This window comes from Budorcas taxicolor, chromosome 1 (genome assembly GCF_023091745.1).
Source record: "Budorcas taxicolor isolate Tak-1 chromosome 1, Takin1.1, whole genome shotgun sequence".
In the NCBI taxonomy this organism is placed as follows: Eukaryota; Metazoa; Chordata; class Mammalia; order Artiodactyla; family Bovidae; genus Budorcas; species Budorcas taxicolor.
The window spans coordinates 142920545-142947948 of NC_068910.1; the positions used below are offsets into that span (position 1 = coordinate 142920545).

The window sequence follows — 27404 nt, forward strand, 5'->3', positions numbered from 1 at the left end:
CTGTCTTTTTAAGGCAAACGAAACAAAACCAAGACAATTTTATGTGCCCTGATTTGCAATTGTCAGGTAAAATGGACCTGGGCCTGGGGGAAAAAAAAAAAAAAAATTGAACAGTTCTCTATAGAGATCTTCCTCTAGAGGAACACAGCTACACCATTCTGCTAGTTGTGTTTATATGTCCTCCCTCCCCAAACAAACAAACAAACAAAATGTTGCAATGTATCTGATATGAAAAGTGGAACAGTACTGGAAGTTATACTCTAGAGAAAACCAAGTTTGTCCATATTATTATATCCAGGTAGCATGGAAAAAGAAAATTCTAATATTTGAGGCATAGTAATGCCTTTTCAAATATAACCCAAAAATGCTTTATCCAGCATACCCCATCTGTAATTTCTGCAGAAAAAATATTGAAGTCTGGTTCTCTCTCACCAATATCTATTTTCAAATGAGCCCTGCCACTGGTCATTATAGATTTGGAATTGGGATGGCTGCAAATTCAGCTTCTTTTAATCTATGTAATTTACAGTTAAAATTCTTTATAACCTGACATAAAATTATGCTTTTTTTTCCCAAGAGACATGCCTAGTTTAGAGCAATAAAAGACAATTTTTTTCAATACACAGAAAATGAATGACTATCTTTTATGATTGCTGCCAGTGTGGAAGTGATAGCATGGAGCCTTCAAGCTGAAAAGCACCTGGGAATTGGCAGACTTCCCCAGGAAAAACTGTGTGACAGCAAATACCACACTAAAAAAAAGCCATTCAACCAGATGAAAAGTGAGACAAACATAGGGATTAAAAGTTAAAGGAATGCAGAAGTGAATGGGATGGAGCATAATCCGTGCAAAAATGTGCAAGTCCTTGGGAACAAAGGCCTATCAAGGTTCTACATGATTAACTGTGAAATGTGTACTGTAAGAACTTGAAAAAAAAATCTCATATTCTAGGTGTTTCTAAAGAAAGGTTAATAGTGGATGAAGTAGAGGCCATCCCATAGCTTGAATGCCTTTCCTCTCTTTTCCTATTTCTCTTCTCATATTTTTCTTGTGTTTCATCCTTCTCGGAGCCACCAACTAACCGCTAAACAGGCGACTGGATTTAAAGGTCGGTGCTGGCCTTGGCGGTCAACACCCTGATGCGGGCAGAGTTGCAGGTCTTGCAGAGGATGTGTCCATCTAGCGGGTAGCAGCCTTGGTTATCTCCTTCAGACAGGAGACCACCACAATCCTGGAAGAAGGAAGGCAGAGGGAAAGCATGTCAGTGAAAATGGAAACAAACTCCTCTTTTCATTCAGAGCTTCCATAAAGAGGCCAATTACTATCTCTTCTCTTCCCCAGGACATCATATGATATGTCCTGCATTAAGCTGAAGCAGAGGCTGGGGACATAAATAAGAACAGGGTAAAATGACCTTCCTGAAGTCACTCAATAGGAAATACAGGTACAGAAGGAGAAGAACCTGAGAGTTTAGGCTCCCAAGAAGTTTGTTCCCTTAACCCAAACAATAAGAACAGGAGAGAATAAATCTTTATCATTTATTATTAATTTAAAGATTTTTCAACAGTAATATACAAGGGCAAGGACAGAATCTTGTGATAATTCCAGGTCAGAAGCTAAGTTGCAGAGCGACTCCTGCTAAGCAGCGGGCCATCAACAGGCTCTGCATCCTTACTCCAACTTTAGAAAGAAAATAAAATCCTAAGGTTTGGGGTGGGTGTGTGGAGCGGGGAATGATCCATGGTACTTTCTAAAGGGCACAGCACAGTGTAGAGGAATGAGTGCCGGGTGGGGGGCAGGGCCCTTGGGTACCACCATTAGTTCTGCTCCTGCCTCTGTCACTGCAGGCAAGCCTGCAGCCACTCTAAAAATGATTCCCACAATCCCTACCTCACTGAGATGTTAGGAGGATCAAAGAGGAAAATGGATATGACTACACTTTGAAAAAAACGCCAAGAGCTACATAACCGTGGAGAATTATACTACTGTTAACAGTACCTGAGCATCCATTTTGAAAAGTGTTATATGACAGTTAAACGCTGACCTTCACCTTTACAGGAAACAGAAATTTCTTCGGAAAAGAAAAATATAGTATTTCATCTTGAGGTGTGTGCCCTTGCTAACTGCAGTAGAAACTCTTTTAGAAGGTCGCAACTGCTGTGTGCCTCACCTCTGCTGTCTTCTATGACAGCAAGGGCGGGGGGCGAGGCAGTCACTGAGGTTCATATCTGAATTTGACAAATAATGAAATGTAAGTTCCAAAAGGGTGTCAGCAGGAGCAGCAGCAGCAGCAGCGATGGCACCTATAGTTATTCTTCCCAAGAAGGCCAGCTTTATGGATGAACAAGCAGATATTCTGGAGATCTAGAGACATTCGGGGAGACTGAGTGATGGAATTAAGCAGAATCTTTTGATCATAATAAACAGAAAGAAATTACATAAATGACATGGTTTTAAGCCTTTAATGACCTAACATTAACCGTTACCTGGGCACCCTAAAGACCCCAGAGTCGACTGCAGTGTTGAAACTCAACTATTAGCACCTTGAATCTTAGAACCAAAAGAGCCAATACTGGGGCATCCAGAACAAGCCAGTTTTACAGGTGGGGAAGTGAGCTGTGGAGAGGGAAGTGATTTGTCCAGGGTGATGGACGTCTGCTACCTTTTAATTCAGTGTTCCTCCCATTCTACAGTCTTGATTCTAAGACAAAGGTACAGTACAAATTTATTTTGTATTGCTATCATTTCCTTTGGGAAGAGAAAAGGTACATCTCACACCACTCGTAGAACAAACAACAAAACCATGAAAAGTCAAAGCCTGTTGGCACATAGAGCAAGTGTGTCTAGAAATACTGGGAAGCCTGCGTCTATTGAACCTCAGTTTCTCCAACTGCAAAATGAACTCTAGGTTTTCCACACTTACAATTCAGGTCAATTCTAAGGCTAGACATTTTTATTGCTCTTTAGTCATGTAACACCTAGTGTAAAAGCTGGACGTTTTTTTATTCTCTTTGGACTTCCCTGGTGGCTTAGACGGTAAAGCGTCTGTCTACAATGCGGGAGACCTGGGTTCGATCCCTGGGTCGCGAAGATCCCCTGGAGAAGGAAATGGCAATCCACTCCAGTACTATTGCTCGGAAAATCCCATGGACAAAGGAGCCTGCTAGGCTACAGACCATGGGGTTGCAAAGAGTCGGACACGACTGAGCGACTTCACTCACTCACTCACTTGCTCACATTATGGCCAGAGAGAGGCATGCAACTGGGGCTGTAGGACCGAACAAAGCACACTGCATAAACGAGGCGGTCAGCTACAGCTCAGGTGGTAGATGGAATTGCTGCAGTCCTAGAGACTAGGGGCAGCTCAGCCAGCCCCACTGGCCCATGTCTTGGGAAAATCTCATGGGACTAGACGAGCCAATGTCAAGAGGAAGTGGCAATAGATAGTTCATATTATCTCTTGCAGATAGAAGGGGGAGCTGCTAACTGCTGCACTTAGAAGGTCTGGTAGAAAACAGGAAAGCTTCTTCAAAAGAGAGGCCCTGGGCAAGTCATAGGACTAGGATAACAAAATGCTTTGAAGTCGTTTTCTGAATGTGGTGTCCTTTTGATACCCAGATTAGAGGAGAAAGACTTGCTGCCTTTGCTATATACATGATGAGATGGCCCTCGGGCAAGAAACCTCTCATCACTTCCAACTGGGGTCACTGGTCTCTTGTAAAACCCCAAGTCAAATGAACACAGGCACTAAGGGGCTCTCCCAGATTTTATAATTGTGATATTTATAAAAATCTGGCTCTGATGGGCCTGGCAGGGGGTGGGGTGCTGACCACAGACCTCACACCGGTAGCAGTGAACATGGAAATCACGGTCCAGAGCCACAATCCGGACAGTCTCCTCCTGGCCAGGGGCAGGCATGATAGGCTCCTTGCACACAGAACAGCGGGGAGCAAATTTCCTGGAAGAGGAGAGATAGTTCTGGTTAGATATTGAACTTAAACACTGACAAAGAGGTGAAAACAAGAGAGAAGAAAAGGCGCAAACCAAGAGCCAGGACATCTGGTCTACCACCTCGTGTGACCTTGAGCAAGTCACCTTCCTTCCTTGGGTCTCCTTCCTTAGCTAAAATAGGGAGTTTATATTCAATGACTGTTGAGGTTCTTCTAGATCATAAATATCATGATTTTGGGGAAGTGGGAGATGAGTGTGTGAATTGCATCTGCATGGCCACACACTGAGTGGCCCAGTGCAATTCACACGGGCCAGTGTGTGGCAGGGCATTCACCTGTGGAAAGACTGCACATACAAATCCTGGGCCGGATCAATCAGAGGGAAAAATGAAGGTCTTGGCAGCCCCTACGTGCTTCTGACTTTTGCTTCTAGACTTTGTATGTGCTTACCAGGTTCTACCCAAATTTCCTGAGGTTGCTAAGTTTGCCTCACTCCCAGTTATTAGAGCATCTTTGTTAGAAATGTGTATATATATATTAATATATATACACATATATATGTATGTATATATAAGTGTGTGAAAGTGAAAGTCACTCAGTTGTGTCCAACTCTTTACGACTCTGAGGACTATACAGTCCATGGAATTATTCAGGCCAGAATACTGTAATGGGTAGCCTGCCTTTCCCCTCTCCAGGGGCTCTTCACAACCCAGGGATCGAACCCAGGTCTCCCACATTGCAGGCAGATTCTTTACGAACTGAGCCACCAGGGAAGCCCCATATATGTATGTATGTGTATATATACACATGTTTTTGAGGTCAACTATTGGTGAGAAATTTTAATATATCCTAACTCTTAATAGTCCCTAACTCTTAATATTCCTTACTATGACTAAAGGCCATAACATTTTTTTTTTTCTTATAACAGATCAGTAGGCTGCAAATACAGACCATACATCCATCTGTATCTTCTAGAAATTAGGTGTGCCATTTATGAAGGTGTGAAATGAGACATGATTTGCAATGGACACAGATAAGAACTGAAAAGACTGAAAAAGAAAGAAAGACTGTGCAACTCAGTTTTTTCATGGTAATGCTTTTAAGATTAATGATGTTAAATTTCATCTATTTGTAGAGAGACTTAAAAAGAAATAATGATGGTAATCTAACACTTTGCAGAGCACTTTATGGTTGTCAAAGCATTTTTACATACACTATACTCTATATGTACATATTAATTTTCCTGGCAGCACCCAAAAGGCATCTGTATGGCTGCAATCTAAATAAATGTGAATTAAGCAGCAGATCAATTGATTGCTATGAAAGAAAAATTAAAAGGATCATGGTACAACTGCAGCAGTAATCAGAGTTGTTATAATTGGCATTTTATGCAAGAAGTTTATACTCAGTGGCAAAAAAACTGCTTTGGACTACCTGATTATTTTTGAATCTGGGTCATCAGTAGTGAAATAAGCAGGCTTCTGGATTCAGCTGCAAAATCTCCTTTCCCCAAACCTACTGGGACCATAAACTTTGTGAGGTCAGAAGAGTGTTTAGCCTATCACTTTATCTGTGAGCCTTCCCCAATGTCCTCAAGTAGGATTACTTACTCCTTGAGGATAAAATATCTTTCATTGAGTTTGCCTATTTTAGTAGCAATTATTTGCATATCTTTGGAGACCTCAAAACTGTGAGCTTCCAAAGGACAAGATCTGCTTTATTTCTGAGTTTCTAGAAATAACTATTGTGACTGGTGCTGAAGATAGAAAGTCAGACAATATCTAATGGAATGAAGTATCTGCTATATTCTACATAAAAAGATGTTGCTTAGGCCCTTAAGTTCAACCTCAAGGTCTTTCCTCTTTGGAAACATATGAACAGTATTCTTGCTGAGTAATGATTCTTCCTTACCAACTGGCCTCATTAGATGGGAAAAGGTAAAGGGTAGAGACTGGAAGTGGCTTCCATAGTCCCCATGGTGTTCCCTGGCCAGCATTTTAAGGACTCTGAAAACTCCCAGGTGGTCTATTTAAAAACTTGGCTCACTAAGCAGACAGTAATAATAGAATTAATTTGATAAAAATCACTTCTGATGGTTGAAATAGCTACCATTTATTATGCGCTTATTGTATGCCAAGTCTTGTTAAAACTCTATATACTTGACCTTATTTTTTTAGTGATAGCAAACATGAAGAAATACTTTTTATCATTTCTGCTATACAGCCATGGGAGCCAAAGCTCAGAGAAGGATGGTCTCTTATTCATTGGGTCCTGGCACATTTCTAGCAATCCACAAATGGATGCTGATTAAACAAATAGATGGATGCATGTAACACCCTTGATAAGAAAGATCAGACAGTGGAATAAAGGCTCAACACAATGAAAGAGTGATTTAAATAAATCTGCTTTTCTTGGAACTGGGAATACAGAAATAAACTAAGACTCCAGCAGTCAGACTGGTGAGGGACTTCTATATATTTCTGTATTTGTTCTGTTAACATATATGCATACTGGAGTGAGTTGCCATTTCCTTCTCCAGGGGATCTTCCCAACCTAGGGATCGAACCTGGGTCTCCCGCGTTGTGGGCAGACGCTTTACTGTCTGAGCCACCAGGGAATCCCATGCATATCCTATCATACTGCAAAAATGATTTAAGGGGTTACTGTAAAATTGTATATGTGCATTTTTTATCACTAATCAGGCTATGTTAAGTGCTATCTATAGTGGATTTACAAAACTATAAAACATAGAGAAAGAAATCTAAATTCAAACATGGAGCTAGGGAGAGTTTGAGATCAGAGGAAGCTTCTTTGTGTATGCTGTGCTCAGCCGTGTCTGACTCTTTGCAACCCCACTGACTGTAGCCTGCTAGGCTTCTCTGTCCATGGAATTTTCACTGGATGATGATTGGGTTGGGTCTTGAAAGATGGCCATTTAGGTGAAATGGGAAAGTAAGTCTGTGTGTGTTTGTGTGTGTGTGGTGTGTATGGGTGTGCATTGGGGGTTAGGGTGGGATACAGGCAGTCTGCCAGGAAACTAGTTTGAGCAGTCATCTGAAATGACACATGGGAAAGAGTTTCTGCCTAACAGGATGGGGGATTTGGGCCAACCCCGACTGAAGGTGCTTATGGAGAGGATGGCCCATTAGCAAGGCTTTAAAAATAGCATTTTAGAAGCTTGTTACTCAGAGTGTAGTCCAAGACCACCTGGGAGCTGGTCAGAAATGCAGAATCTTAGGCCCCCACTCCAGAACTCCTGAACTAAACTTTGCAGTTTAACAAGATCTGTGACTGTAAGCATGCTCAAGTTTGGGAAGCACCAGTTTAAAGGACAGGATTCTAAGCAGGGGAGATAAATCCCTTCTCCTGGGCCTCCTGCATCTCAGCTTCTATTCCCAGGCTGCTCTGGCTACAGCCAAGCAGAGCTTCCTTGAGTGCAGAGAAGCCATTCTTCACTCTGTGCCCTTCTTAATGCCTGAGCTGTTCCTTCTGTCAGTAAGCTGCATTTCCCACTTAAAACACTCTGCTTCCAGAAGCTTACTCAGGCCCCAGTAATCTCTTCTGGCCCTGACAGCTCAAATCCTTGCCTGTGCCTCACCTCATCACTTTCATGGTCTTTTTTGCCTGATCTCACACATTACCTGCACTTCTTCTTTTCCTTCCTCCTGTCAGACTTCTTGCTGATCTGGGCTTCTCTCTACGAATTTCTACTTATGCAATTTCTGTCCTTTAGCACATAGCACAGTAATAGGCACATAGAGGGCTCTTCATAGATGTGGTTGAACTGAATGGAAAGGCATTTCCTAGAAGCTCACAAATGGGAGATCTGTTCAGAAAGACCAAGTATCTGCAGAAGGCAGCTGCGTCTCCTCTCTGTAACCCACTTTCCTTAGCCATGCAGTGTCTGCCCTGAGTTGGACTTACAGCTGCTTTCTGTTCTAGTCTTTCAAGACCCAGAAACAGAGTTCTTTAAAATATATCTTTTATTTTTCTTTTTGGAAATGGGGGAAAGAGCAAAAAGCTTCTCCCCCTGCATACTTGCCAATCATGCAGACAACATTATTTTGAATAGTTTGCATTTTAACTTCCTATTGAATTAGCGATGGTGGGGACCATTGGGGGTTTTGGATTCTTTTTCCCTTTTAATTGCTCATGTGTGCCTTCTTGGAGTGTTCAGACCCACACACATGTCACCAGTCACAAGTCGCTAATTATGCTCCCCACTCCTCGAAATGAAAGATAAATGGCATAGATGTAAACTTACATTTGTCAGAATTGACTTCCTGTTTTAATTGAGGGGTGTAACATATCAGTCTTTTCCAGCAACAGAAACATGTGTGCTCTGATTATATCTATCAGTCTTTCTTGGATTAGAGTAAATCTAAGAAAGGAGAGAAACAGTGACAGAAATACACTCCCTATTGGTATCTTTTCACTTCCCTTAAATAGATGCAAGTTTTTTTTTTTCATGTGTAATTAGAAGCTAAAAATATCAATAACGTGAAGTACAATTTATGCTATGACTGCCCTTTCAAAGTGAGCCAGCCCTTCCTTGTCTAATTCAGGTTGAGAATTCCTGCCTCTGGATTTTTTTTTTTTTTTTTAAATTCATTCAGTCTGACGTCTTTTGGTGAGGTTTTCACTCTCTGTGCTATCTGGAAAGTGGTCAGGAAATTCTTTTTTTTAAATAGGAATCTCAGGTCCCCAAGCTGCTTGCGGCAAGTACCTCCCGGTTGTTGACAATAGAGCAATGAAAATTAACCCACAAGACTGTATATTTGGAGGGCAATAGAACCCAAACTGGCGAGCCATACAAGTTCATCTCTTTGCAAGCCTCAGATGATTCTTGTGTTTGCTGCACAAAACTTCTGTGTCTGCCATTTATAAACCACACCTAGGGCTGTCATATCATTTCTGGGAATATGCAATGAATGTGATCAACCAACAAACTGGTCAAATAAGAATAAGCAAAATACAAAGCTGTACAATTTTCATGACCATTACGGCTATAATAAAAGAGGACTCTATAAAGGAGAGAAGTGAGAAAGTGGGGATATATTTTTCTAGGCCCATCAGTTAAGTGGTCTTGATCTTGAGGGTCTACTTTCTAATTGTCCTCAAAAGATTAGAAAATATCCTGAGGAAGAGGACCTGGGGGAGGGGCTTAGGGGAAGGTATGTATATGTTGATAATGGCATAAAACCACCTCCAAATATGCAAGAGGCTTGTTTTAGCAAGAGGGGCTGAATTGTTCTCTGAACAATTCAAATGTCTCCCCCTATAACTTCCTATGTGCAGAGTGGAAAAGACATGGCTCTAGAGAGAACCCTAGGCTGTCTTGGATGGGAAACTGGTCTGGTCTAATGAACAAACTGAAGAGCTCAGAGAAAACTGGGCAGTTTGTCCACTGGCACACAGCTTGTTCACGTTTAGGCCAGGGAGAGCTACCCTGTGATCCTGCCTTTTTCCAGTAATATGTTCTGTGGCTGACTCAACTTTCTCACAATTAAGGTGACACAAACATGTGATGGATAAGCCCAAGGGAAGCTTTGAAGCAGAGGCCGTGCTGGAGGACCACACGGATTACTTGATATCACCTCCTGCATTGGAGGAGGGAATAAATAACTTCTTTCTAAGGTCCCACCAAATCCTGAGATTCTACAGCTTGGAGAGAGAAGATTAGCCTATATGCCAGGCAGCAAGATCAGACCCCAAGAGGACCATCAGGTGGCAGAAGGGAGAGTAGATTGCCTACTTGTGGAAGTCCTCAATGCAGTGGATGAGGCCACCAGCGTCCACGGTGAATGGGATCCCATCCAGGCTGCGGTGGCACATCACACAGGTAAAGCAGTGAGGATGATAAGCCTTCCCTGTGGCTCGGAGAATCCGCTCCATGATGGGCTTGGAGCAAACGCTGCATTGCTCCAGGGTATTCTAGGGAGGAAAAGAAAAAATGCCAATGTTAGGATGGGATGTAAGGAGCTCCACTTACATAGTAACTTAGAGCATGACAATCAGTGTTCCAGAACATACGGGCTCATGTGCTTTCACACAGTATTTGGAGAAAGGCAGAGTGTTTATTACAGAGGGAGAATGAAACAGACGGATCGAGTGGCTCTTCTAAGCCCATGCAGATGTGTTTTGTGTTTTAGTCACTGAAGTCTGTCCAACTCAATAAGATCCTATGGACTGTAGCTCTCCAAGTTCCTCTGTCCATGGGATTTCCCAGGCAAGAACACTGGTGTGGGGTGCCACACCCTCCTCCATGGGATCTTCCTGGCTTGAGGATCGAACCTGTGTCTCCTGCAGTGGTAGAAGGATTCTATACCACTGAACCACAAGGGAAGCCCTCTGGCTTTGTACAGCAACTCAATTTTGCTGTAGTGGCAGGAAGGCAGCCACAGACAATGTGTAAGTAAATGATCATGACTGTGTTCTAATATAAAACTTTATTTACAAAAGCAAGCTGGATTTGGCCATGGCTATAGTTGAGCTTCCTAAGTGGCACCAGTGGTAAAGAACCAGACTGCCAATGAAGGAGACCTAAGAGGCGCAAGTTCAGTCCTTGGATTGGGAAGATCCCCTGGAGGAGGGCATGGCAACCCACTCCAGTATGCTCACCTGGAGAATCCCATGGACAGAGGAGCCTGGCAGGCTGCAGTCCATAGGGTTGCAAACAGTCAGACACGGCTGAAGTGACTTAGCACATAGTTGGCTGACCTCTGAACTACACAATCTGGGTTCTCCACTGAAAGAATACTTCTCTAGTACTTCTAAAACTGGATTAATCATCAAAATCTTACCAGGATCACTCAGAACCTTAACGTTTTAGAGTGGTCTCTCTGATGACCCAGACTCGCAGAGAGCATGCTGGTTATAGAACCCAATGAAAGATCAGTAAAATCAATGATGTTTGGATCATTTAAACCCTTGATTCAAACACCATCTCCACATTTAGTGTTGGGAACTCTTGATGGAAATATTGAACCTAGAAGGTTTTGAGTCTAGAGGGTTTGTTGAACCTAGAGGGTTTCACTTTTGAGAAATGAAATAAGAAAGTCAAATTTATTTGGCTTTAAAAATATATTCAGCTTTAAAAATAAATCCTCCTACCCTTTTAAAATTGATATCATTTATTGAGTCAGGACTCAGAAAGATTGATAAAAGACTTTCCATCCTTGCCTAGAATTGTATGCTCTCTTACCAGACAACAGAGTTTCACATGTAATATGCAATATTCTAACTGAGATGTTTGGACTGACTCCATGAGTTTATAAGCTAGAATAAACCTGGGATAGGGATCTGATTAGAAAACTGCAAAACTGGAAGGGATATGGAAATGGAGAAGAAATATTTCCCTCTTACCACTGGAAATTTTAAATGGGCATGAGGCAAGGCATGTCTGTTGGTAGATAGATAACCAGTGTGCTGGTAACAACCAGAGGAACGGTGCCTGAGCGGCTTCTTGTTTCCATCTCTTCTCCTGTAACACTTGCCCATCCTCATACTGACTTTCAGTTTCCTTTCTAAAATACAGGTGTGATTAAGTAGCTTTCCTGCCAGAAAAACTTCTATGGCTCCTCATTGTGAAAAGAGCTAGTTCCTCACCTGACATGCAATCTCCTGTTTTAGGCTCAGATTTCCCTAACGTTTCAGACTGCTACTCTTGTGCAAACCAATGAGGAACTTCCATACTTCTGTGCGTCGTCATGCCTAGAAGGAATCACAGTTTGCTGTTCTGACCTCTCAAGGTATGGACCAGAAAGCATCTTTCCAGGCAAGCCTTCTTCAGTAACTTCAGTTGGAATAAACTGGTTTTTTTTTCTCTCCCTTTTCTAAGCACTTAATTCATGTTGCCTATAGCACTTACAATATTCACTGCATTACAATTATTTGTACATATGGGTATTTCCTATACTATACTGTGATTCTGGCAGGGATTATGTCTTAAGAATGTTTCTTTGTCCCATGCTTTTCCCCTGGTGGCTCAGATGGTAAAAAAAATCTGCCTGCAATGCAGGAGACCCAGGTTCAATCCCTGGGTTGGGAAGATCCCCTGGAGAAGGAAATGGCAACCCACTCCAGTATTTTTGCCTGGAGAATTCTATGGACAGAGAAGCCTGGTGGGCTACAGTCTATGGGATCGCAAAGAGTCAGGCATGACTGAGAGACTAACACTTTCACTTTTTTATCCAGCATACTTCCTGGAATAAAAAGAATCCTAGGAGGAACATATGCAAAAAGAATGAAGGAAGGAATATTGTTTACATCCCACCCTGGCATCACAGTGCTGGCCCGAGTCCCCTAACTCTGGAATCCAGAGGACAGCAAATCCACCTCCATTCTCTCCTCCAAGCTGTGGTTGCTGGAGATTCTGAAATTGCTTAGTATGCCTCTGGTCACAGTCTAAACTCATGGAAACTATTAACCTATTTTCCCCCCATTTTGAAGTGGTAAAATTAAAATAGCAGAAGAACATAAGATGAGAGTCTGGAGGTGACGATGGTCTGGACAATGAAGGCCCTGGTTCTTTTCTACCCTGGTGATCTGAGTTAATGTGGCTGGAAACTGTCTTCCCAGGGTTTGTGTTTTGCTCTTCTGTGGGTTTTAACTTTTTCTTTTTTAAAGCCAACCCTGTAATGGAGTTGAACAAACCAGAAAATGCTTGACCAGAAAACGTTTTTGTTTGCATTGAGGCTTGGCTGCAAGATTTAGCCCATTTACTCAAAACCAGCAGCAACATATAAAGTTGAGTCAGTTTCTAAGGAAAGACTTTATGGCCCAAGTTTAAAGGGCAGGTAATCGGAACATTTCTGCTACAAAAGAAAGTGTAAAATATTCCTAAAGTGAGACTGCAGTAAAATGCCCCCAAATCAGAAAATAAAAGCTCCAAGAATGTATCTGACTAGAAGCTTGGATTAGTGAATGGTTGAGGACATATGAATCTTCTTGAGCCAGTTCCCTTTACTGTATTCGTCTCTCAGTCTCCAACTGGTCCATTAGGACCTTTAGACATATCTTCTCTTAGAGAAAGGATAGACTGTATAAATGTCTGGGAGGAGGACTCTAGGAGTTCCTCTAGTCCAGGCCTCTGATTTCACAGGTGAGAAAACAGACCCGGAAGACTGACACGGCTGGAACCTGAGTCATGGAAATGATTAGGAGTAGAGGATGGGCTGGTACCTGGTTCCTGACTCCCAATAATTCAGGTAGAGATCTGATGAGTTAACTCTGTAGTCACAGAGAAACAAAGTGCTGGATGAAGAAGATGAATTGTCCCTCTGGATTTGTCAACATCTACTGTATGAACTTAGGTAGATGATTTTTCCTCCCTAGACCTTGGTTTTCTCATCTGCAAAACAGTGACTAATTTCAGCTCTGCAGTTTTATTAGTCTGTGATATATCAGTATAGTCATTCAGTCATGTCTGATTCTTGGCAACTCCATGGACTGTAGCCCACCAGGCTCCTCTGTCCATGGTGATTCTCCAGGCAAGAATACTGGAATGGGTTGCCATGCCCTCCTCCAGGGGATCATTCCAACCCAGAAATCAAATCCAGACCTCTCTCATTGCAGGAAGATTCTTTACCATCTGGGCCACCAGAGATGCCCTGATATATCAGTATTAACCAATACAGGCATCGGTCAATATTTCCATTATTAGAGATATACTAACAACAACTGAATGACCCTTCCTCTGAGGCTTGAAACAAGGGTTCGTGTGTCAGAAACCTGGACTCTCTAACCTTTACTTTACCTTACTACTTGGAATTCCAGAAGTTACTAAAGGTAGAATCTTAAGCATGACAGATCTTTGTGTCTTCTTATAGAAGGTTATTTTAAAGTCAGACTAAAAGATACACATTTTATCAGTTCAGTTCAGTTGTCGCTTAGTCCTGTCCAACTCTTTGCAACCCCATGAATCGCAGCACGCCAGGCCTCCCTGTCCATCACCATCTCCCGGAGATCACTCAGACTCATGTCCATCGAGTGCGTGATGTCATCCAGCCATCTCATCTTCAGTCGTCCCCTTCTCCTCCTGCCCCCAATCCCTCCCAGCTTCAGAGTCTTTTCCAATGAGTCAACTCTTCGCATGAGGTGGCCAAAGTACTGGAGCTTCAGCTTAAGCATCATTCCTTCCAAAGAAATCCCAGGCTTGATCTCCTTCAGAATGGACTGGTTGGATCTCCTTGCAGTCCAAGGGACTCTCAAGAGTCTTCTCCAACACCACGGTTCAAAAGCATCAATTCTTCAGTGCTCAGCCTTCTTCACAGTCCAACTCTCACATACATGACCACAGGAAAAACCATAGCCTTGACTAGATGAACATTAGTCGGCAAAGTCATGTCTCTGCTTTTGAATATGCTGTCTAGGTTGGTCATAACTTTTCTTCCAAGGAGTAAGCGTCTTTTAATTTCATGGCTGCAGTCACCATCTGCAGTGATTTTGGAGGCCAAAAAAATAAAGTCTGGCACTGTTTCTACTGTTTCCCCATCTATTTCCCATGAAGTGATGGGACCGGACGCCATGATCTTCGTTTTCTGAATGTTGAGCTTTAAGCCAACTTTTTCGCTCTCCTCCTTCACTTTCATCAAGAGGCTTTTTAGCTCCTCTTCACTTTCTGCCATAAGGGTGGTGTCATCTGCATATCTGAGGTTATTGATATTTCTCCTGGCAATCTTGATTCCAGCTTGTGTTTCTTCCAGTCCAGCGTTTCTCATGATGTACTCTGTATATAAGTTAAATAAGCAGGGTGACAATATACAGCCTTGACATACTCCTTTTCCTATTTGGAACCAGTCTGTTGTTCCATGTCCAGTACTAACTGTTGCTTCCTGACCTGCATTCAGATTTTTCCACCGTTTGTTGTGATCCAAACAGTCAAAGGCTTTGGCATAGTCAAGAAAGCAGAAATAGATGTTTTTCTGGAACTCTCTTGCTTTTTCCATGATCCAGCAGATGTTGGCAATTTGATCTCTGGTTCCTCTGCCTTTTCTAAAACCAGCTTGAACATCAGGGAGTTCACGGTTCACGTATTGCTGAAGCCTGGCTTGGAGAATTTTCAGTATTACTTTACTAGTGTGGGAGATGAGCGCAATTGTGCGGTAGTTTAAACATTCTTTTGCATTGCCTTTCTTTGGGATTGGAATGAAAATTGACCTTTTCCAGTCCTGTGGCCACTGCTGAGTTTTCCAAACTTGCTGGCATATTGACTGCAGCCCTTTCACAGCATCATCTTTCAGGATTTGAAAGAGCTCAACTGGAATTCCATCACCTCCACTAGCTTTGTTCATAGTGATGCTTTCTAAGGCCCACTTGACTTCACATTCCAAGAAGTCTGGCTCGAGATTAGTGATCACATCATCATGATTATCTGGGTCGTGAAGATCTTTTTTGTACAGTTCTTCCGTGTATTCTTGCCACTTCTTCTTAGTATCTTCTGCTTCTGTTAGGTCCATACCATTTCTGTCCTTTATCGAGCCCATCTTTGCATGAAATGTTCCCTTGGTATCTCTAATTTTCTTGAAGAGATCTCTAGTCTTTCCCATTCTGTTGTTTTCCTCTATTTCTTTGCATTGATCGCTGAAGAAAGCTTTCTTATCTCTTCTTGCTAGTCTTTGGAACTCTGCATTCAGATGCTTATATCTTTCCTTTTCTCCTTTGCTTTTCGCTTCTCTTCTTTTCACAGCTATTTGTAAGGCCTCCCCACACAGCCATTTTGCTTTTTGGCATTTTTTTTCCATGGGGATGGTCTTGATCCCTGTCTCCGGTACAACGTCATGAACCTCATTCGATAGTTCATCACACATTTTATAGAAATATGAAAATTTTCTAAATTAGGTTAAAATGAAATGTTTGTTGGTCAGTCATGCCCACCTCTTTGTGATCTCATGGACTGTAGCCTGCCAGGCTCCTCTGTCCATAGAATTTTCCATGCAAGAATATTGGAGTGGGTAATCATTCTCTTTTTCAGGGGATCTTCCCGACCCAGGGATCAAACCTAGAGTCTCCTGCATTGCCAGCCAATTATCATCTGAACTGCTAGGGAAGCCCATAAAATGAAATGGTTAATAAATAAAATTGTATTTAATAAAAGAGAAAAAGAAATAACAAGTCTTCAAGCAAACAAGGAGAAGATGGGTGTCTCAGTATCTACTCAAATTGCATCTTGTCCATGGAGTAGGGACACCAAGTTTGACAGCCTAAGGCCCTTAAAAATGAGTAGAGGGCTTCATGACCTGACTTTGGACCCATCTCTACTGCTCTTTCCCATAGGCCCCACCTGCTAGCTGCCACACTAAGCTCTCTGCCACATCTTTAATAGCTGTGTTCTTTTAACAGCCCAGACTACTCACATTCTTCCTTGTTTAGAGAATACTTACCCATTCTCCAAAGTTAAGCTCCAGTGTTACCTCTTCTGCAAAACCTTTCCTAATTCTCCCTCTGTTCTACTCCAAGAAGAAGAAGTCACTTCTACTCCTATTGGATTGTATTATGCTTCTTCTATGACACTGAATATAATAATGTCCTTGATTTAAAGGTTTATGTCAACCTCCATGACCAAACAGTGGCCACCCTGCTCTTCTGGTAGGGAGCCATAGTCATAGGTTGAGTTTCCTAGGAAACAGTTTCTGAAATAGAGATTTACACAAAAGAAGTTATTGAAGAGTGTCTTTGAGCTCATACCTGTGGGAGAGAACAGGCAGCCTTTGGAGAGAGGGAGGAATTGAACTATGATGTGGTTATAATAAAGGTTTCTGATAGTTTCATGGAGAACTCTGGAGTTAGGATAACTGTGCAAACTCGTCTTTCCCTGAAGCTAGGGGGTAGGATGTTTATACCCTTACATCTGCCATCCAATGGATACAGGCTGCTTGCAAGGAGGAAGAATGATGTTGGGATGAGGGTGTTCCCTTCACTTCAGGTTAAACAGGGGGTCTGGGCAGTGCACTACAGTATCCATAACAGTAAACATCTTTGCCCAGGGCCTGCATGGTCCATGGTACACATTAGACAAGAGGGAACCAGGTGTAAAAGGAAGCTTCCCAGGTGGCTCAGTAGTAAAGATTTTGCCCGTCAATGCAGGAGACATGGGTCCGACCCCTGACCTGAGAAGATCCCACATGCCTTGGAGCAATAAACCCGTGAGCCACAACTAAAGGGCCTGTGCTCTAGAGCCCATGCTATGAAACAAGAGAAGCCGCCACAATGAGAAGCCCGAGCACGACAGCTAGAGAGTAGCTCCAGGTCTCCCCAGCTAGAGAAAAGCCCGCACAGCAATGAAGACCAGCAGAGCCAAAAAAGGAATCCTAGGCTTATTTGAAGATTTTTAAGGAATTTTTGAAAATATTTTAAGCAGTTACTCAAATGAAAGTATCATTAATGAGAGAAGATGTTAGAGTAGCAGAAAAAAATAAGAAATTATTGAACTGCTAAAAGGCACAGCTTATAAACTTTTTTGAAGTGATGGCAATACAATTGTGATTAAAAGCAAAAAGTGAAAATAAAAATAAAACTGTCAACAAATATTGTACACAAAACTCCCAAATGCAACTGTTTTTAAATGAGAGAGACAATCTGGTTGTATCTTTTCTATCCTTGGATAATTATAAATAACTTCTCTAATTCACAGGCATAAGAGCTGGAAGTATTATCTGAATATAAATGAAGGATACAGGTAACACAAGCATTGACTATTAGTTAAAATGATGAAGAAAAGAATATTTCTATAATTTATATATTCCTTAGGTGTATGTGTGTTCCCTGTTGCAGATTAAATCAAGAGACATAAGTATTTGAAGATTTGGAAGACTATAAAGTACTGCCATTTAGAAATGTTAAAATTTTCATTTCATAAAATTAAAATGTGATCTTATATTCAGTCTTTATTGTTTTTTTTTTTTTTTTTTTTTTGGTACTAAAGCAATACTGGAACAGAAAAGACTCTTGGAAAGAGAAGGGTGACATCTCATGTTCTAGATACAGTTTTGGTCTTGCTGAGCTAAGAATAAAAAGAAAGAAATGAGGAGAGCTAGAAAATATGAGACTTTTAAAAGTCTTTAGAGATTATTGTGGTCCTGGAGTTTTCAACTCCCCTCACTTGTCCTCTCTTCCCCTAATCCTTTGTTCAGGGAAGCAATTTATCAAGGAAGCACATTCGAAAGAGTCCAAAATCACTTCTGGATGGAGAGAGGAGAGGATGAAGCCTGTTGGGGGGGGTGGTACATGCAGTACAGATTAAAACCCATCCATCTGGTCCCAACTACCAGATTCAGAAGACTAAAGGGCAGCAAGGGAAAACAACGAGTGGAAGATATGTAATTAGAGGATAGGTCTAATTCTCCATCCGGTGGATAGCCCCACTGCTACATCACAGCATACCTATTCCATATTTCAGTTGACATACTCCACATTGCAAATGAAAGGCAGATGACCCGCAAGCTACATGTGTATAAAACAAAGAGGAAACACGCTGAGATCTTAAGACAGTTCGTCTACTGTCAATTTCATTGGCTCCCACAGGGTAAGCCAGAAAACTCATTGCTGGATCCCTAGCATCTACAACAGTATCCTTGCCTAAAACTGATGCTCTGTAAATATTAGTTTCATCATGAATAACCAAACTCTTGATACTTGACGTAAAATGAAATACAATCTAATCATGCAAAACAACTCTCTAGTCCAAAGCTTCTCAACTGGCAGGCTAATACACAGTGCCTCTAATGGGGCCCAGGTGTCCCATGTTTGGAAGGGTCAGAAGGGGCCAGAGGTTCTATAGTCCCTGAACGGTGGTTACCTTGGGCCAGGAGAAGCCTCATCTACTCACTCCAGTGTGCTCAATGAAGGCCATCACTTTTCACATGAACCATGATGTAAAAAAGACTGGAAAGCATTACCTAAGTGTAGGTATTCCCAACAGAATAGCAATGTGGTACAGTAAGAAGAGAACATGGCTATGACTCAGCAAGCTTCACTGAAATGCCACTGACATTATTTACATTCAAATAATTGTATTATCTACCTTAATTTGGGAATAAAGACTTGTTCTTGATTCTGGTAATCAAGGCTTCCCAAATAATGACAGTACTTTTCGGTTTCCTTCACAGATGAAGACATCATCTTATCTCGTTAGTTTTTCAAATAAGCCCACAGTATATAACCATCAAACAGCTCTGCCTCCCAGGAAGGCATGCATTATCCATCAAAAGTTCTCTTGCATTTTCCCAGTGTCCTTCACCTATATCTGTATCTTAACCTAAATCTCTATTGTGTTTATATCTAATATGTGTTTCAAAAAGACTGAAAATAACAACAGTTACCCTATGACAGTGATTTTTCAATTAGAATAAAAATTCCTACTCGATCGATGAGAATTCTAATTTTTTCAAAACAGGAAAAATTTTGAGTCAGTTTAGCAGACGGCATCAATACCTCAAGATGTATTTTCTTTTGATGTCATTACCTCCACACACAAAATGACAGCTATGAAACATGTCACTGAAAATTCTAAGAACTTCAGCATTCTTATTTTTGTCATTTTGGTTCATCTTTTTGAGCATAACTCTTTGCATCCCATGTCTACGTAACATGCACTTTCTTATAAATCCCTTTTAAAGAAACTTTTCACGTTTTTCTGATGAGCAGAGTTGTCTGTCCCCTTAATTTAGCATTACAGAAAGCCTCAAGAGTAGGACAAAACATGCAACATCCTGGCAGGTACAGTTGAAGAGAGAACAGACAAAGAGACCATCCCTACCCTCAGAAGCTCCCACTGTGGGGGGCGAGGGAGACACTTCTATAAATAACTGACTGGAGGTAAAGGGCACAACAAATTGCTATCACCAAGGAATGAGTAATACGTGATGGGAGCACAGAGCAGAGTAATTACTTATGAATGGTGAGGGAGCAGGCAATGGTGGTGATGTATGGTTCTGGGAATCTATTGTGGGCGGGACTTGAGTAGCTCTTGGAAGAAAAACACATCATAACAGTTTTTGGAACTAATGTGCTAAAACAAAAGTCTTCATTATGTAAGTCCCAGATATGCCTACTCTGAGACAAAATTCATTCCACAAGAAGAGTATTGTAACAAAATGAGCACATTGGACAGCACTGGTAAAGGGAACTTGACATTGCTAGAGATGAGTGTCTATGTGTTAAACTAACGCAAACAAAACATGTGACTACTAACAGCATTTAGAGGAAACAACTTTTATAAGATTTTCTGTTTTTATTTGGACTAAATAAATTGAATTTAAAACTAAGAAACGTGTCTTAAAACCACAAGGGAAAAAGCCAACAGAAAGAACAAAAACAGACAATTAGATCATTTCATTCAATTTTACCATAAGCCACAAATCACATTCCTCACAAAGTAAATAAATGCCCTGGTGTTTATTCTGAAGCACTGGGATTAGGATTACAATCTGAGCTTTACTGAGTTAAAAAAAGACGCTCCATTAAAGGGCATTTAGCTTGTCTCTACCTTCAGGCCCAGAGAGGTACTATTTTACCTTAAAAAGTATAGCCTTTATGGACAAGGTTCTTTCAAAACAAAAACACTTATCTTGAACGTTTCCGAACCCTTGAGAAATAAGATGGGGGAGCTGGGACTCATGAGCATCTTAGACGTTTATGCCAGGAGCATAATTAAAAGATCACAGAACTCCATTGAGAGTATTGTGAGAGGAGGAAAGAGTGGAATTCCTTTCCTTCTAAGCTAAGTCAGATAGATGATAGAATTGTCTTTACAACATCATCAAGGTACAATCTGTTGGGACTTGTTAACTCTGGAATCAGAGAAGAGTCTGCTATATGGGGTAAGAGAATTATTGGTAGGTTCAAGAAACCTGCATTTCTTGAATTTTCTATGCAATTTTCTTGACCACTCTGGCCTTCTGTTTCCTCATCTACTATACAAGAATGAAAACATTTACACTATAGTTCTGTAAGAACTAAATGAGGTCATATATATGAAAATAAGACACAGAGCCTGGTTGTGTAATAAATGCTAGTTTTGTTTAATTCTTATCAATTTTAGGAGACTAGAATGTACATTTAATTAATTTGACCTTTGATCATTTAATTAAACTATTATGAGTACTACATTTCTAATTTTTGCATCACCATCAATCTCATATTTTATATCTTTACTAAAACAAATGGATTATTGAAGGAATTCTGTGTATGATACTCTAGGACAGCTGGATAACATAATAATATAAAATGGGCTCTTGGATTTCTAAGATTCCTTGCTACGTCCATGAGAATTTTGTGGAAGAGCTATTTTCACTTTTAGGTACAATTTTTATATCCCAAACCCGGAAATACCTTAGTTCTTCATAAAAGTAATTTGTATAATTTTATACTCTCAAAATAAAAACTGACATCTTGCTTTGGTAGCGTTTTTAATGTTTAGTAACTACACAACCAGGGCCTCATTTGATCTCTGCAATAATCTATCAGAGTCAGTAGAATGGTAGAATTCTTTTCCCTGTTATATATCACATGACTATAAACGTGGTCAGATTTGAACCTCTGTCTTTAAAGTCCAAAGACAAAGTTGTTTATTCTGCTACTTTACCCTGTCCTCCAGTTAATAGATTTTTCCTATATCTTGTTATTAATATGTAGTTCCATATAAAGGCAATTACATTGAATGCAAATATCAGTCTTTAGCAAACTGATATGCTATAGCCTTTCACAAATACAGTTTGCTTGAGCCTGAAAAACTTACTAAAATCATCTTGTCCAACTTGCTCCCCTTATTTACTAGGACACTGCATTCAGAGAAGTTGGTTGCCTAATGAAAACTAGTTAAAGAGCTAAGGTCAGGACCCAATTGCCTTGGTTTCTATACAGTATTCTTTCCAAACCCCACAATAGGTGATTTTGGAGCACCAAACCCTCTTTTTGGTATTCTGGCCCTTGTTAACAATAAGAATATGCAACTCTTGCTGATTAGTTATTGATGATTATTTACATTACCAATGGAAAATCATTAGGTTGAGTCTATTGCAACTGTCAAAACAAGATTGGAGAACAAAACGTTCTCCAGACAATAACTCAGAGGAGCTAATCCTAAACTCAGCAACATGGCATGATGTCTTGCCTATGCATGCATGCTCAGTTGTGTCCAGCTCTTTGTGACCCCATGGGCTGTAGCCTGCCAGGCTTCCCTGTCCATGGGATTTTTCCAGGCAAAAATACAGGAGTGAGTTGCTATTTCCTCCTCCAGGGAATCTTCCTAACCCAGGGATTGAACCTGTGTCTCTGTGTCTCCTGTGTTGGCAGGCGGATTCTTTATCACTGAGCCACCTGGGGAGACACAGCATCTTAGGTCCAGCTTTTATAAAGCCTGGCATTTGCAACTTGTAAACATAGGTTATTAATAGACACTCAGACCAGTTTTATCGAGGCAGATGCTTCCCAGAATAGCTAGAATTTCATAGTATCTTGGACAAAATTCCATAATTTGAGTATAAATTTTCTCATCTATAGAATGAGATATAATTTCTTGTCCTGTCTACCTCTCAGAATTGTGATAATTAAGTGAGATAAGAAATGTAAGATGCACTTTAAAGAATGTAAACAGATGTAAAAATATTGTTATAAAGTTCTTTTCTCTGGGCAAAATTACTATTCCACATGAGGATAGACTCTAATTATTAGTTCTTTCTAGTCAGCTGAGAGGCTAATATATATTACTCTTATTATTGAAGAGAAGAAAATATGATCTGCACACACAGACATCCACAATCCTATGCATACTGGTATACTGAGTTTGAGAAAATGCAGTATGTTTTTTCCTCTCATTCTTGTTTTTTTTCAACAAATATTTTTATTAATATATTTTAATATACCTGGAACACCTAATAAGCGATGGACCAATTATCTGGTATTTAGGGTATACAAAGAAACTTCATGGAACATGTGTCTTATCACAGATATACCTGTTAGGGTCCCCAACAAAGCCCTTGATACTTGTGCCTGTGAGGTACCCACTTAACCATTCTCAATCCTGCTGCTGTTGCTATTGCTGCGTCGCTTCAGTCGTGTCCAGCTCTGTGCGACCCCATAGATGGCATCCCACAGGCTCCCCTGTCCTTGGGATTCTCCTAGCAAGAGTACTGGAGTGGGGTGCCATTGCCTTCTCCAATGCATGAAAGTGAAAAGTGAAAGTGAAGTCGCTGTTGTGTCCGACTCTTAGTGACCCCATGGACTGCAGCCTGCCAGGCTCCTCCGTCCATGGTATTTTCCAGGCAAGAGGACTGGAGTGGGGTGCCATTGCCTTCTCCATTATCAATCCTATGATCTTCAATTTAGAGTAGACAGGAGGCCCTGATGGGAAAACAGCTATCTTTGGGTCCCAATGCTAAGGCCAGCATTATTTGAAACTGGAATTGTTAAAAAGATGTTCACAGAAACCCTGCATGGTACAGTAACAAAGAGAAAAGACCCAAAGCCAAGGGTGTGCTCTAGTCCCACAAAGCTGAGCCACTGGCAGGACGCATGTGCAAAGCATTTGTTTCTCTGGGCCTAAACTCCTTCACCCATACAATAAGAGAAGGTGAAAGTCACTCAGCCACATCTGACTCTTTGCATCCCATGGACTGTAGCCTGCCAGACTCCTCTGTCCATGGGATTCTCCCGGCAATAGTACTGGAGTGGGTAGCAACTCCCTTCTCTAGGGGATCTTCCTGACCCAGAGATGGAACACAGGTCTCCTGAACTTGCAGGAGGATTCATCACTGTCTGAGCCACCAGGGAAGCCCCATAAAATAAGAAACTTAAGTTAATAGAATTCTTGGTCCCTTGAAATTCTGTGATTGTTTAGAGGGCTGAGCAAAAGTTTTAATAAGGCAGGGCTCCTTGTCTTGTCCACTGTTTCATTCCCAGTTCACTGAAAAATGACTGGCACATAGAAGAAACATAAATATTTTATTAAATCAATAAATTAGTGATTGGGAATGAATATTCCAGAGTCATCCAATAACACTTATTCTCATAGCAAGACTTGAAATTCTACCATGATCCTCAGATGGCCTTCCATCACCACCGTATATAAGCAGCCCCCTTTCCAAAGCCAGACTCTAGTTCATGATCCTGCTACTTCATACTCCTTATCTCTGCCTGGTATCACCTCTTGCATTCAGTTGCTGACATAGTGCTTATCTCCCCACCAGTCTGTTTGATACACAGCTGCATTCACAGCCTTTGGAGCAGTGCTTAACACATAACAGACACTTAAGTCTTTGTTGAATGAAAAAAAGTAACTGACATTCAACTACCTAGCATCTAAGGTCTCTTCCAACTCTTGGGTTCCTTGGTTCTATCTCAGCAAGAGCATATCACTCAGAAAAACCAGTGCTACAAATTTCTCCAAGAATATAAATGATCTGAAGTTAATTACACAATATGGTAGGTAGGACAACACTCTTTTTACTATAGTATCTGTCTTCCATGGTAACTGACCCATCCAGGGGTAAACTAAAACTAGGTTTTCAGTGATGATGTTTTTAGCTCAAAGTATACACAGCCATGACTCCCGCCTGTGCATTTCAGATCAGAATTAAATCCATTGTGAATCATCCATTAGAATCAAGAACTGCAAGCAGAGACTAGAAATGTTCCCAATACCATTCTGCTCACGTGTCAGTTCCCTCCAGAGCTGCCTAAAACTCAGCTCTGCCAAGATGTTTATTTTCTACCTGGCTTCATGAATTGCAATTACTTCCTAAATTATAACAAGCCACAAGTGGTCGGAGCCAAACAAGCAGGGTCACAGAAGGTTTCTCCTTGTACTTCTGGGGATGACAGAAAAACTTGTTTGAACCAAAATTGCTCCTCTTTCAAAAGAAAGAAAACTTTAAGCCTTTAACTCTTGGGAGTGGCAAAGGGAACAGCCAGAGGGCCATGAGCTAACTTCATTTCTCTAGAGATCTGTTGAATAGATTTGGCAATGATTTGGCTTCTGTTGAAAACAAGCCCTTCTAATTGTACTTCTGCCAGTGGAAGACAAAAGACAGCACGGAAGCTTAGAAAGGCCGTGATGACATGCCAAGATCATGACTGTGAACGTGCAGTGTCCCTCTGAGTAGAGCACTGTGGATGCGTGTGTCTCTTAACACTGGGCTCTGGCACCCGTGGACAAGAATGTGACCTGAAGAGTACAAAGGGGAGCCGGTGAAGTGATGTGCTTCCCTTCAACTGAATCTTGGCTGAAATATTTTCTGACAGTAGAAATAATTCCACATTTTGGTTCCTCTTTCCACCCCCACTGTGCCAAAAGTGGTTTACATTGAGTAGGCAAGGGTGGCAGAAATAATGAGTACAGGGTTTTCCATTGTGTACGGTGAAAGACAAAAAGGACAGAGAATACAGATGTTTTTGCTGCTGCAAAACGGTGGTGGACTAACTCTTTCAGTGTCTCTGGAATGCAAATTTTTTCTTCACAGTTTAGCAGTCTTTTTTGGATTTCAGCACAGTGAACTAACACTTTCCTGGATTCCAAGACCTCCAGAGAACCAGATGGATGAGAGGAATTGGAGAAAAAAGAACCCACGTTACTTGAAAAAGGTATGAATTTCTCACTCTGCATCTAGCCAAAAGCTCTGAAAATTAGAAGAGTGAAATCACTTTGAGTTTGTTCAAATGCATGCCATCCTAGAGCTGTTTGTGGTGGGAAAAAAAATCTAAAATGATTTGATGGTTTAGAGTCTGTGTTCAGTTTAATCTAGGAAGCAAACTTTAACAGAGATGATATGTTTACTATCAAAGGCAGGAAAGAATGTGGATGGAAGACATCACACAAGAGCATCATTCAATAAGCTTGTGCTCTAAAGCCAGTCACTACTTCCCAGTGCCAAACTTTTTAATTCAACACTCAAGGATATTGTCTTTCCTCCCCTTTCCGGCAAGTACCCTACCATTCCCCCAACAGAGTCCTGATCCTGTCAATCCAAACTGTTTAACACTTCACATTGCTCTTGCATGCTTTTACATCCATTGTTGCTTCTGCCTGTAACATTTCTTAACAAATGTGATGGTTCACCTTTTAGGGCCCAGGGCATATGAATGTACCCTGCTTTATTGATCATCTTTCCATACTTCTGTTCTTTAACAGTATTGTTCATATTTTCATTATAGCAGGGACTCTCTGTAGAGTGTGATCTGTTTATGTGCTATGGGAAATGCTATGACAAAGCATACCTTCCAAAGGTGAAGATATCAACACATATCACATCCCATATACTCTTCTTCTAACGTGGTCCTAACAGTTCATCAGGGGAACAAGGATGCCTGGGAGGACACTTGTAACTTCCTGGACAATGGAATGTGGTAGAAATGATGCTGTATGACACCCAGTGCTACTCATAAAATAAGACATGGTTTTCTTTTGAGACACATACTTTTGAAGCCCTAAGTTGTCTGAAGAGATTATACGTAGATAGAGGGAATGCCTGAAGAATCCCAGTTGTTCCAGAACAGCTATTCAAGTATTCCCAGGCTGGGTACCAGATATACAGGTGAGGAAGTTTGTGGAAGAACTCAAACCCAGGAATCTCGTGAGGGACTCCTAGCCAGAATCAGTTAGTTGAGAGGCTATCAAATGCTTGATCCACTGAACTGTAAGAGATAATAAATGGTGATTGTTCTTTTTAGCAAGAAGTTTTGGAGTGGTTAGGTGTGTAGTCACAGTAACTGAAGCATAAGCACAGATTCCATATTTCATTAGAGTTCTTCAAATACAACAGTTAAAGCTGTGTTTCTAGTGTTAAAGTAGGTGAATGAAATATGGAAAAGACTGTTTATTGAATGAGTACTTGAATGAATTGAATATTAACTTTCAGACCATGGCCCCATAAATTAATGTCCTATAACTTTATGAGGCCAGTTAGGTTTATTCAGCTAGGGCATTCTAAGTAACAATAATGCTCAAATCATATGAAAGCAAAATAAACCCTCTTTCATATAGGGTATAATATGTTTTTCAAATTTGGCAAACTATTGTTATTCCCAGTGATAGCCTAAGAATAAATTGGTACAGGAATATATGTATAGAATTCTTCTTCTTCAAAAGCTTCTAGTACTATTCTTAACATCTCTATATTTGAAAAGACAGCAGCTTTCTCTTAGTGCTGGCATCAATAAAAGACAAATTATCTATTTAATTGTACTATCAAAAAAATTAAGGGACTAGAACTTCACATACAACATGGAGTAATATTAAAGTGAGAATGACCTTAGGGACCATCTGTCCCAGTCAACCTGATCCATAAATTCCCTCTGTAACATCCTCAGTCAATCAACCTTGGTCCAGCCCCTGGGATTGCTTGTGTCATGTCCGGTCACAGCAGACTGTCTGAGAAGGTGTCCATTCTACCAGGAGGTATGACTGTCAGAATATTCTTTACTATTTCAATTTAAATACCTGCTACCTCATTAATCCT

General features: G+C 41.0%; 1 protein-coding gene across 1 annotated transcript in view; it reads right to left on the minus strand.

Annotated features, from left to right (window-relative positions):
• Positions 1 to 594: 594 nt before the first annotated feature.
• The window catches only part of LPP (LIM domain containing preferred translocation partner in lipoma), a 664090-nt gene continuing 637280 nt past the window's right edge, over positions 595 to 27404 (minus strand). Inside the window, exons 9-11 of the mRNA XM_052641648.1 lie at positions 9707 to 9885; positions 3839 to 3959; positions 595 to 1232 (exon numbers count right to left, since the gene is read on the minus strand). Coding sequence (XP_052497608.1) covers positions 1104 to 1232; positions 3839 to 3959; positions 9707 to 9885 — 429 coding nt within the window. The 3' untranslated portion in view covers positions 595 to 1103. The remainder of the gene's footprint in view (positions 1233 to 3838; positions 3960 to 9706; positions 9886 to 27404) is intronic.